The 13,491-nt window shown below is 45.9% G+C and overlaps 1 protein-coding gene across 1 annotated transcript in view; it reads right to left on the bottom strand.

Annotated features, from left to right (window-relative positions):
- The window catches only part of LOC147029120 (uncharacterized), a 41,022-nt gene that overhangs the window by 13,299 nt on the left and 14,232 nt on the right, over positions 1–13,491 (bottom strand). The window contains exon 3 of the mRNA XM_085876205.1: positions 10,782–10,860. Within this exon, the coding sequence (XP_085732331.1) occupies positions 10,782–10,860 (79 nt within the window). The remainder of the gene's footprint in view (positions 1–10,781; positions 10,861–13,491) is intronic.

Here is a 13,491-nt window from a genome sequence, read left to right as displayed (position 1 = left end):
TAAAGGACGCAAATGGGAATGTGCTGACGAGCGAGGAGAGTGTGTTGAGAAGGTGGATGGAGTACTTTGAGGAGCTGATGAATGAAGAAAATGAGAGAGAGAGAAGGTTGGAAGAGGTGGAGATAGTGAATCTGGAAGTGGGGTGGATCAGTAAGGATGAAGTGAGGACTGCTATGAAGAAGATGAAAAGTGGAAAGGCGGTTGGCCCAGATGGTATACCAGTGGAGGCATGGAAGTGCTTAGGAGAGATGGCAGTGGGGTTGTTAACCAGATTGTTTAATAAAGTCTTGGAAAGTGAGAGGATGCCGGAGGAGTGGAGATTAAGTGTACTGGTTCCGATTTTCAAGAACAAGGGTGATGTGCAGAGCTGTGGAAATTACAGAGGGATAAAGTTGTTTAGCCACACCATGAAGTTGTGGGAAAGAGTGGTGGAAGCGAGGTTGAGAGGAGAGGTGACGATCTGTGAGCAGCAATATGGGTTTATGCCAGGAAAGAGCACCACTGATGCGATGTTTGCTTTGAGAATGTTGATGGAGAAGTATAGGGAAGGCCAGAAAGAGTTACATTGTGTGTTTGTGGATTGAGAGAAAGCTTATGATAGGGTGCCAAGAGAGGAGTTGTGGCATTGTATGAGGAAGTCGGGAGTGGTGGAGAAGTATGTGAGGATCGTGCAGGATATGTATGAGGACAGTGTGACAGCGGTGAGGTGTGCGGTAGGAATGACGGACCGGTTTAAGGTTAAAGTGGGATTGCACCAAGGATCAACTCTGAGCCCTTTCCTGTTTGCAATGGTGATGGACAGGTTGACGGACGAGATCAGACTGGAGTCTCCATGGACTATGATGTTCGCTGATGACATCATTATCTGTAGGGAGAGTAGGGAGCAGGCTGAATCGAGCCTTGAGAGGTGGAGGTACGCACTGGAGAGAAGGGGAATGTTAGTCAGTCGGAGTAAGATGGAGTATATGTGCGTAAATGAGAGGGAGGGTGGTGGTATGGTGCAGCTGCAAGGAGTTGAGGTGGGGAAGGTGGATTGGCTTAAATACTTGGGATCAACTGTCCAAAGTAACGGAGAGTGTGGGAGAGAAGTGAAAAAGAGAGTGCAGGCAGGATGGAGTGGGTGAAGAAGAGTTGCAGGAGTGATTTGTGACAGAAGGGTAGCTGCAAGAGTGAAGGGGAAAGTATATAAGACGGTAGTGAGACCAGCTATGTTGTATGGTTTGGAGGCGGTGGCGCTAACAAAAAGACAGGAAGCAGAGCTGGAGGTGGCAGAGTTAAAGATGCTGCGATTCTCGTTGGGAGTGACGAGGATGGATAGGATAAGAAATGAGTATATTAGAGGGACAGCGCAGGTAGGACGGTTTGGAGACAAAGTGAGAGAGGCGAGATTGAGATGGTTTGGACATGTGCACAGGAGGGAAACGGAGTATATCGGGAGAAGGATGTTGAAGATGGAGCCGCCAGGCAGGAAATGGAGACGGTTGTTCCGCTGTGGTGACCCCTAACGGGAGCAAGCTGAAAGAGGAAGAAGATATATATATATATATATATATATATATATATATATATATACATATATACATATATATATCTCTCTTCTTCTTCTTCTTTCGGCTGCTCCCGTTAGGGGTCGCCACAGCGGATCATCTGTATGATCTGCAGAGTGATTTGGCACATTTTTTACACCGGATGCCCTTCCTGACGCAACCCTGGTCGCCTCTTGTGACACAGGGATCTGGTACACCTATTTTAACCGGGGTATTCACCGGCCCAGTACACTTGTACTCAATTCGCCGAACTCGGAAGGATTAAAGGCTGAGTAAACCCCCTGGTGTATTAATTCAGTGGCTCAACGGGGCTTGAACTCAGGACCTTTTGGATCCCTAGCCGCTGCCCTAACCACTGCGCCAACACCAGGCTTCATATATATACATATATACATATACATATACATATATATACATATATATATATATATATATATATATATACATATATACATATACATATATACATATACATATATATACATATATTGTTGCGGATCCGGAGTGGCGGGAATCTGACCCGGTCCCTGGTGCCACCCTCGCCACCGCCGTCTACGGGAGTCTATAACGCCAGCAGGCTCGGCACAGGCCTCAGGTCACGCGTCTTCAATCTCGATACCAACGCAATCCTCTCCCTTACCAGTTGGGGAGAAAGAACCCCCAGTTACAGACTGGCTTTGTCAGTGACCGAGCAGAGTCTACCAGTCTGTCACCACTTTTTGGTTAAATATGCCTATCGAACGGATCGTTCCTCGACGCGACATAAATTAATCCATAGCGGAAACTTCATCAGAATTAACCTGATTTATTGGGGACATCAGGGATCACAACACAAGCAATATACACGACAGTGGTTTTATTAACAATCAACCCATTCTTAACTGGGGAAACACGGCTACAGGTTTCGAGGGGATTACTACGAAATATGCCTTCTTCAACATGTGCAAACAAAACAGACGTGCATGCAGGACAAGACAGAGGACTTGGTGATGGCTCATGGACGAGAGGATCGTGTCCAAAAAGCACAAATGTCGCTCCAAACAAACAAGCGGGTGTCCATGGATTTGAATTCCTGCTCGAACGTGCCGCGCGGCAAGTAATGGCGGCGCAGCACTCCAGTTCCCGCGCAAGTCACCGCGTGCGCGGTTCTCCTCAGCGCAACGTCGACGATGCGAGATCGCCGATCTCTCTCCAGGGTTCAGCACACGAATCCCGGCCTGGCCTGTTCTCCAGACAAGGCCCCAGTCGAGGTCCGAGTTCCACAGGCGGATCATAACGTGTCGAGCCGTGAGGTGAGCAAGGACCGTCCGAAGGTCCGGCGTCTCCTCTCCGGCCTTCACGCCTTGAAGCCCGACTCCCGCTTCGTCCTCTCAGTGTCTCTCTCGGTCGAATCACCGACGTGCAGGTCGGTTCAGCGTCTCTCCCGGCAGAACCAACACGGTGCCTCCTTCGTTCGCTCGTTTCGAAGCGACTCTGAGCACGCCTCGAGAACCCTGCCGTTCCTCACACACAACACTCCTTTTGGTCCCTTTTCTTTCTCTCTTTCATTCGCTTCGAGACACGCCTGTCTCGGCGACTGACTAACCAAAGGCTCCGCCCCTTCGCTTCACTGTCTCTACAGGCCACACCCATCGCTCAAGGCCACTCCTCTCAACCGTCTGGGAGGGGCCTATTCCGGAATGAGGAAGGAACAAGAGCAATCTCTCGTTTCACTACCGTATGAACATAAAAACACAGTCTTCTACACCGCCCGACACACACACATATCGTACCTTATACAACACAACCTATCTATACATGAATTTAATGGGGGAACTGAGCTAATCCTTTATTTCGTCATCCCATTTAGGGCCATTTCCGTAACAATACCCGCACCTTTCTCCCGAGGCTCTCCGAGCCTCCATCTGGGGCAGCCCACGGCAATGGCCCTGTTTAACGTACAGCACAGATCTCCCATTTACTCTAACCCACAACATGGGAAGCAATTAACTCCAAAAATCAAAGTGTCACAGAAAGATTGGCATGTCCCTATCCTAGTGTGTCGGGTCACCAATCTAACAAACAAATTCACACTTTATGCACATTACTTAACATTCCAATTATGGATTTGAATGGGAGGGCATTCAATTTTACTTTTAACACCACATTTGCATAGGAGCAGAACATTCAAAGGTTCAAAGTTCTTTCACGTGTTCGCTCATTCATGCCCCCTCCCGGCATTATTGTCCATTCACCCCTGAGGGTTTCCTCACTTCGTGGCCTTATTGGCCTCTCACCAGGTGAGTTCAGTCGGCCCAGTGGCCTAATCTCACAAAGTGTCCTTCGGCCACAACGGCCCACAAAAGCACTTTGGCTTCAATGGCCCACAAAAATGCTTCGGCCCATATGGCACAAGCAGCAGCAGGCAACAAGCCCTGCATTGGACAGCAGATGACACAGCAATGGTGGCACGGTGATATCGATGGGAAACAAATGCAGTTCGGAGGCGTTCTTGAGGAAGCAAATGGGTGTGATGACCTCAGACCAGGTGAGATGGAGTGTACCCTTCACCTTCCTTTCCTACCTTGTTTTGGTTGTTTTCTCTTTTTTTTTTCTTCCTCTCTTTTTTTTTTTAGACAGGATGGTGTGTTTCTTACCCAACTGTTATCTTCGTGGATGTGTGCTCATGACATACTGGTGGCCTCTCTGGCACTTGGAGAGGGTGACCAAGCCTGGCCCTTGCCAACAATTTCTCCCATCAACACTACTCGTACCAGGTGTCACACATGAATGGTGCGGAGGAGAGTCCATCGAACCTAACCATTTACTTTTAGTTCTAGACAATGCAACAAACCCTGCTATGGCTAGAATGATCCTAATGACCCATTTTTTCCGACATGGCACACTGTTCCATTATATTAAACCTGGGCAAGGCCCTTCTTTGTCTTTTTCCATTTGGTGGTGCCAGGCATAACTCGCTGGCTGGAGAGTGTGACTACTACTCGGCATCTTTGCCTGCTTCCAATCGGGGGTGGAGGACACCCAGTGACCTCGGGGTTCACCTGAGCGTGCTTCTGGCACTCCAACCTAAGGGGTAGCTCTCTCTAGCCCATATACTGTGCCCTCATAGCACCTATACTGTGCTCTCATAGCACCCATACTGTGCTCTCATAGCACCCATACTGTGCTCTCATAGCACTGAACCTACCATGCTCTCCTGGCACCTCTGACAGCCTTCACCTGCCAGGAACCCCCAAAGCCCTACTGCCCTATTTCCCGACTCACCAACTTCCCATACCATGTCACACTACCAACCAGTATCCCGATACCTTGGCCTGCACCTACCCCTCGCAGTCCGCCTGCACAATGGAACAGCAGCCAGAATCCAGGTCAAATCCTCTAAGTCCCCCTAACCTACACCAACCTGGTTGGGAGACTCCTACCGACAGGGTAGTTGTTCGCACTCACTCTCCTCATTCGCACAATCATGCCATTCACCCAAACACTTTAGTCATTCGTTCAACAGTGCCACACACCTAGTCCACAACACCATCCAACACCTTTCACGTTTATGTGTAAACAACAACACACCAGTCCCTCGAATCCCACTTGGTCATCAAATTTCACTGGTACACTTTTTCATCAAACCCCAATAAATTTGTCACTACGTCCATCGTCCATTGGCCTCCTCTATACTGCCCTAATCGTTTATTTCCAACCATTAAAACGAAACATCAAAATCTCTTCACCAGGCCCATGGAACCTCTGCATGGCTGTAACCAGGCATTTCAATCCTTCCTCAAACAAGCCACTCTTTGTCATCCACTTGTTTCAGGTGTGTTTAACGCGCTGCCTGTAATGTCTCCACCACTTTTTTTAATAATCACCCAAATCCACTCGTGCCACTCTTCAGCTTTCTGTCATCTCTCAATATGCAATGACTTTCGGTACAATTCCCAATCAAAATTTTCACATCCCCATATGGCCTGCTTCTTTGACTCATTGGAAGGGGAGTGAGGGAGCGATTCCCTCATTGCCCATTACATGACCCTGCCGCCTTTCCGCCACGGCTCAAAGGGGTCACCCCTCAATGGGGGCCGTGATCTACCCCCTCCTTTTCTCCAGGGTTCGCGGAAGTCAGGCAAACCCCAATCGGTGGAACGGCCTCCCCCTCTTCTCCAGGGTTCACGGAAATCAGGTGAACTCCAATCGGTGGAATGACCCCCCCCCCTTCTCCAGGGTTCACAGAAATCAGGTAAACCCCAATAGGTGGAATGGCCTCCCCCTCTTCTCCAGGGTTCACGGAAATCAGGTAAACCCCAATCGGTGGAACGGCCTCCCCCTCTTCTCCAGGGTTCACGGAAATCAGGCAAACCCCGATAGATGGGATGGCCTCCCCCTCTTCTGCACAACTCTCTCAAGACAGATAAACCCCACTCAGCTAACCAAACCACTCGTGTGCTCAGAAAGGTCTGAAGACCAAGTGACACACGCCAGTGCCGCCTGTCACTCATCTGAACTCCACTCCAAAGTTCCTGTGAGGCTGATAGAGAAATGAAAATCCAATTTCTAAATTGGATTTCTAAAATCAAATCTGAAACTGCTCCTGGATGCAGCACCCCCAACTCTGTAAGAACCCCTGTGGAGCTGTCCATTATGGTCTCCGTCCCCTGGCTCAAATTCTCTCCTGGTGGCAATTCTATTTCTCCTTGCACCTCAAACCTATTTCCTTTGTCACCACTCATTCCATGCTCAGGACTCCCACACACAGCAGGCTGCACACATTCCAAGGTTATGTGTTGACATTCCACACCTTCAACCTTGCCTGTGTACTGATCAACTGCCTCTTACTCTAGGGCTACATTCTCGACCGCCAGGTGAGTACCCACACACACTTCGGCCTCGGCAGCACATACCGGTGCTGTTGTCTGGACAGTGGGCTCACAGCATTCGTTCACAGGCACTCCACACACACATTCAGGGGTCACGCATTCGTGCACCCCATCGGACAGAGTTTCTTCGTTACCATAAAATTCAATTTCTACCTTAAGCTCCTCATCCGCACCATGCATGCATGTACCCACGTACTTGCTTCGTTCCAGAGTCACCTCTGTCCGGTCGCTTCTCTCCAGCAGGTTGCTCATCATCGGTTCGCCATACTCCTCCGGGGCTGTCAGCTCCACACGTTGGACCTGCTCAAAATATATCTCACTCGTTAACAACCCCGCATGCTCCCTCAATGTCAATGTCTCAATCACCACGGTTTGCTCCAAGTATGGTGTCATCCGAAGAGACGTCAATCAAGGTCCGCACCACTAACATTACTCCCTGTGGTGATGTCACACATCCCACATTATTGTGCTGTGAAACTTCCTGGCTCCATTTTATTTTCCTTTTGAGTCGTTCTTCCTCTCCGAGGCTTTTGAGTTCATTCATTATCTTTCCGGAGTTTTTCCATCTCCGTGGACTCCAACTTTGCTCTCTTCTTTAGTTAGTCAATTTCAAACTCGTATTGTTTTTGTTTTCTACTCCGCCGTCTCTCATGTTCTTCATCCTCCAATCTCATCGTTTCTTTCAATTGGCTTATTTCCTTTTCCCGTTTCCTTCGTCGTTCTTTCACGATCTCCGCGTACTTCAACCTTGCTTTCTCCTTTCGTTTTTCTTGTCCTTTTTGTTTCATTCCTTGTTCATTTTGTTTCTTATTCCACTGTCTCTCTTGTTCCTCATTCTCCAATCTCATCGTTTCCTTCAATTGGCTGATGTCTCCTTCCTGTTTCATTCGTTGTTCTTTCACTATCTCCTCGTACTCCAACCTTGCTTTCTCATTTTGCTGGTCAACCTCAAATTCATGTTCTTTTTGTTTTCTATTCCACCGTCTCTCATGTTCCTCATTCTCCAATCTCGTCGTTTCCTTCAATTGGCTGATTTCCTTTTCCTGTTTCATTCGTTGTTATTTCACTTTCTCCTCGTACTCCAACCTTGCTTTTTCCTTTAGCTGGTCAACCTCAAATTCATGTTCTTTTTGTTTCTTAGTCCACTGTCTCTCTTGTTCCTCATTGTCCAATCTCGTCGTTTCCTTCAATTGGTTGATCTCTCTTTCCTGTTTCATTCGTTGTTCTTTCTGTTCCTTATTCCACTGTTTCTCATGTTCCTCATTCTCCAATCTCGTCGTTTCCTTCTATTTGTTGATCTCTCCTTCCTGCTTCATTCACTGTTCTTTCACTACTCTTTCTTGCATCTCATTCTTTAATCTGTCCTTGGCTTCTAATTGTTCGATCTGCTCAGTGTGGTTCCTTAACGTTTCATTCTCCATTCTCTTTCTTTCCTCTCTTAACATTCTCAGTTCGTTTTGTAATCCCCTCTCTCTGCTTTGGTGTTTCCGCAACTCAGAAGCTTTTTCCCGTAATTCCTCTCTCATTTTGCATGCTTCCTCCCTAATTTCATCCATTCTCTCACTCCTCTCCGCACCTCTTTCGCGTGCTTCCTTTTCCAATTCTCCCATTTTCTTACCGTATTCCTTTAGTTCTTCCAGGCGTTCCTCTTTTCTTTTTCCCTTCTGTTCTCGGCCTTCTCTTTCCTGATTTCCTATTCTTACCTCTTCCTGCAGTTGTCTCAATTCCAAATTGTGTTTCCGTTTTTCCTTTTCCTGTTTCGTTTTATATTCTTCTTCCAAGTTCTCATAATCCCGGAAATTACGAATTTGCTCTTCCTCTATTCTTTCGTTCAGTTTGCTCTTCTCTTGTTCCAACTTATGGGTACTCCCCTCTACTTTCCTCATTTCTTCCTGTGGTTCCTTGAACTGTCTCGACTTTTCCAACAATTCTTCCTTCCTTTGCTCCAGAGATTTCTCTCCTCTTTTATCTTCTGTTCTTGGCTTTCTCTTATCTGATTGCCTGATCTTACCTCTTCCTTCATTTGTTTTAATTCCAAATCGTGTTCACCTTTTTCCTTTCCTCGCTTTTTTTTTCCGTTCTTCCTCCAAGTTCTTCCTATCCTGGGAGATACCAACCTGCTCTTCCTCTCTTCTTTTGTTCAGTTTGCTCTTCGCATATTCCAACTGACGGGTATTAAACACTACTAAATTATTTTTTCCACATAGTTTGTCGACTCTGTTGGCTTAGTCATCTTTTTGCCACCGAATTCGTTCCAGTACATCGGCCAATCGTTGTGTCCCCCCGTACACGTAATTTTTCTGAAGCTCGTCTGCGTGCCGTTGTGTCTCGTCCACTCCAATTTGCACCTCCTCGATATAATCTTCATAACGCTTCACCTTTTCCAAGACATCCCCCAATTGTGCCTGAAGCTTGCCAATGTTCGCGTAGTCATCCTGCCAAGCCTGCCATGGCACATGCCGTAACCACATGGTCTGAATCGGTGGCTGGGAGCCTCCGCCTCATGTCGTGCCATTCGTTCCGCTGTAATTAGCCCTCTCCTGCTTCGTGTCGCGCCAAGGTTGAGCCGCGCCGCCATTTTACGACTCCATTTTCTTTATAATTTTCAAATTTTTCCTCCGATCCGTTCCAGCATAAAATCATGACCAATTGTCAACACAATTGGTGTTCTGCAAATTTACGGAGGTGGAAGCAGAGAGTTCGTCATCCAACTCCTGACGACAGTCAAATGTTGCGGGATTCGGGGTCGGAGGGGTTCGAGCGGCGGCGGGATTCGAAGTCCGGCACCAGTTGTGTTGGTTTTTTTATTTTTTATTTTTGGGCGGCTTTATTGCTCAGCGCGTCCATGTATTAATTTGAAGCAAACTTCATCCGGATCAGCCGGATTTGGGGAGGACATCGGGGAAACACTACACATATGCAATAAACACGACAGTGGTTTTATTAACAATCAACCCGTTCTGAACTGGGGAACCACGGCTGCAGGTTTCGAGGGGATTACTACGAAATATGCCTTATACACCACGTGCAAACAAAACAGACATGCATGCAGGACAAGACAGAGTACTTGGTGATGGCTCATGGACGAGAGGACCATGTCCAAAAAGCACGAATGTCGCTCCGAACAAATAAGCGGGTGTCCATGGATTCGAATTCCCGCTTAAACGTGCCACGCGGCAAGTAATGGTGGGGCGGCACTCCAGTTCCCGCTCAAGTCACCACGTGCACGGTTCTCCTCAGCAAGTTCTGGCTCCGCGAAACGTCGACGATGCGAGATCGCCGATCTCTCTCCAGGGTTCAGCACACGAATCCCGGCCTGGCCTGTTCTCCAGACAAGGCCCCAGTCGAGGTCCGAGTTCCACAGGCGGATCACAACGTGTCGAGCCGTGAGGTGAGCAAGGACCGTCCGAAGGTTCGGAGTCTCCTCATCCGGCATCCCCGCCTCGAAGCCCGACTCCCGCTTCGTCCTCTCAGTGCCGTGCAGGTCGGTTCAGCGTCTCTCCCGGCAGACCCAACACGGTGCCTCCTTCGTTCGCTCGTTTCGAAGCGACTCCGAGCACGCCTCGAGAACACGGCCGTTCCTCACACTGGTCCCTTTTCTTTCTCTCTTTCGTTCGCTTCGACACACGCCTGTCTCGGCGACTCACTGACCAAAGGCTCCGCCCCTTCGCGTCACTGCCTCTCCAGGCCACACCCCTCGCTCGAAGCCACTCCTCTCAGCTGACTGGGAGGGCCTATCCGGAATGAGGAAGGAATCAGAGCAATCTCTCGTTTCACCACCGTATGAACATAAAAACACAGTCTTTTACACCGCCCGACACACACATATCGTCCCTTATACCACACAACCTGTCTATACATTAATTTAATGGGGGAACTGAGTTAATCCTAGATTTAGTAATCCCATTAAGGGCCATTTCCATTAATATATATATATATATATATATATATATATATATATATATATATATATATATATATATATATATATATATATACATATACATATATATATATATATATACGAGCAGGTGTGTGCAGCAACCATTTCAGAGCAAAGTATTTCTGAGTGTTCGACTCGGTATTACCATAAATTAGTGTATGTAAGCCACACTGTAATTTTGCGACCTCTCACATTGACTTCCTGTTTGGGGATTTTTACATGTGGTGATCGAACTGGTCACTGCCACTGCCGCATCCAACACATAAAAGCCAAGTTTTCCAATTCAGATTGTCTGTGTTTTTCTGTTATATCTTTGTCAATGTGTTACTGTTATGTCCTGTCAAAAACACAATCCTTGTGAAATGATGTATGAATGCGAAAGAAGCCTTTTGTGAATGCAGTGAACTGTGTTCTACTCACCAGACACTTTTAACCTGTCGTGATGGTGGTGCTAAACCGAAAATCAAATCGTCTTTTCTTCCACGAGGCTCGACAAAATCTTCAAAAAAACACAAAACGTAATTTTCAGCATTTACACGAGAGAGTCGCAATTTCAAAAAGGTTAACCAGAATTGTTCTGTTCCTCAATTAAAATCGGAATCACAAATACAGGAATGTGAGAAATATCAATGGATGAGAGGTGCCGGGACCGTACCATTCGCTCTGAAAACAATGAGCTGTGGTGGCAGTGGTTACAACACCTCTGGACACTTCTACTCTCACCAACAGATGCAAAATCTGGTATAATTGACTCTGCAACCGAAGATAGAAGGAGGTTATGTTTTCACCCTTGTCTGTCTGTCTGTCTGCCTGTTTGTTTGTTAATTTGTTACTTGCAAAATGGAAGATTTTTCAAGTATATTGATCAGTCAATTTTGTTATTCTGTCTGTCTTGTTTGTCTGTCAATCCCCTCATCACAATTCTAAATCGATCGTCATGAAACTTAAACAAGTTGGACAGGCCGTCTCAATTGAGAAGGCTATTGATTTTGAGATCAAAGGTCATTTTGAGGTCAAATTTCTAAAATCGTCATTTTTCATCTGATTGACTTGAAAGTTGAACAGGATTTGCATTCAACCACCATTCATTTTGAGGCCAACGTCGACCACAAGGGTCAACAGAGGCTAAAGGTCACCAACTAAGCTGAAATTTCTAAAACCTCCATTTTCAACCCATTGACTTGAAATTTGAAGAGAATTTGCATATCAGGTTACTGAATTGAACCATCAATTATTTATGAGGTCAATATGGACCAAGAGGTCAACATAGGCCTGAGGTCAACAACGAAGGTTGTATTTCGAAAATGCTCAATTTACGTGAAATTTGAAGAGGATTTATATTTCAGGTCACTGAATTCAATCAACCAATTATTTTTAAGGTGAACATGGACCTAAAGGTCAACATCGGCCAAAGGTCAACAACTAAGTTGGAATTTCTGAAATCCTCAATTTTCATCCAATTGATGTGAAATGGGAAGAGGATTGATATTTCAGTTTACTGAATTGAACCACCAATTATTTTTGAGGTCCATGTCGGTCAAAAGGTCAACATCGGCCAGATTTCGAAAATTGTCAATTTTCATCCAATTCACTTGAAATTGGAAGAAGAGCTGTATATTTGGTCATTGAGTTGAACCACCAATTATTTTTTTGGTGGTTGGACTTGCAGGTCACAATTTCAAACCGATCTTCAGGAAACATCACCACATGGAAGAGATATTCATAAGGAAGAAGTCCATTGTTTTTGAGGTCAAAAGGTGAACATAGGCCAAAGGTCAACAACTAAAATGGAATTTCTAAAATCCTCAATTTACATCTGATTCACTTGAAATTTGAAGAGGAGTTGCATATTTGGTCATTGAATTCAACCACCAATTATTTTTGAGGTCAAATTTGTTTGATGCATTTTGCAAGTACGTGCTTTACACGACGTCTTCTTCTTGTTAATTGCCGAAATCCTGTGGATTTTGGCAATTATGTTGGTCGGTTGAGTGTGTCATTCTGTGTCTGTCTGTCTGTCTGTTTGTTAATTGCCAGAATCCTTCAGATTTCGGCAATTATGTTCGTCGGTTGTGCGTGTTATTTTGTGTGTATGTCTGTCTGTATGTTTGTTTGTGTGTTTGTTTACCCTGGAGCAGCCACACCGTTTCAGCAATCATGACCAAACTGGATACAGACGTCGGACATGGTCCAACTTAGACACCTGTCGTTTTTGGTGAATCTTGGTCAAAGGTCAAGGTCAAGGTCACCGAAAAACCGAAATTCGTATTTTTGCAAGAACGTCCTGTAAAATGGTCATGTCGACTTCAAAGCAAATCCAAAATGTGCATCGTCCAAATGTCTCATTGGGGTGTCACACCAACACCCTTCAGAGTGGTCGGGGATCGAAAGTCGGGGGGGGGGGGTCGGGTCAAAACTCTCAAATTGTGATAAAAACGCCATTTAAAAGTCTGAATGACTTCCAAGTTATGATCATGACCAAATTAAGTGCTATAACTCATTAAACAGTCGCACTATCGACTTATCAGAACCAAATTGATTTCCAGGTATTTGTGTTTTTCAGAGATCATGGAGATATGACAAAGTTATTCTGGCAATTCCTTGCTCAATGAGCAATTTCATTTGTTTGTTTGTCAATCACCAGCACGTCACAATTCCAAAACAATCGTCATGAAACTCCAACAAGATTTGGAGGAAGTCTCAACTGAGAAGCCTCTTGGTTTTGAGGTCAAATGTCTAATATCGTCATTTTTCATCTGGTTGACTTGAAAGTTGAACAGCCTTTGCCAATTGCGTCACTAAATTGGGAAACCAACTTTTTGAGGTTAAACGGCCAACTCAATGTCAAACTTCTAAAATCACGAATTTCAATCTGAAAAATAATCAATTTTCATCCGATTGACCTGAGCTTTCATTAAGATTGTTAATTTTAATCTTAATGAATTGGACAATTTCATCTATCCATGGCAACCTTTGGAGAGGGGATGGATTTTGCTCATATCTTGCTCTGCACAATGTTCTTTTCGTGTGTGTGTGTGTGTGTGTGTGTGTGTGTGTGTGTGTGTGTGTGTGTGTGTGTGTGTGTGTGTGTGTGTGTGTGTGTTTTGCGGACGATATCTCAAAGTTGTGG

This window comes from Eptatretus burgeri, chromosome 4, assembly GCF_056783735.1.
Source record: "Eptatretus burgeri isolate ZD-2024b chromosome 4, Ebu_testis_v1, whole genome shotgun sequence".
Lineage (NCBI taxonomy): Eukaryota > Metazoa > Chordata > Myxini > Myxiniformes > Myxinidae > Eptatretus > Eptatretus burgeri.
This window is presented reverse-complemented; position numbering and strand designations above follow the sequence as displayed.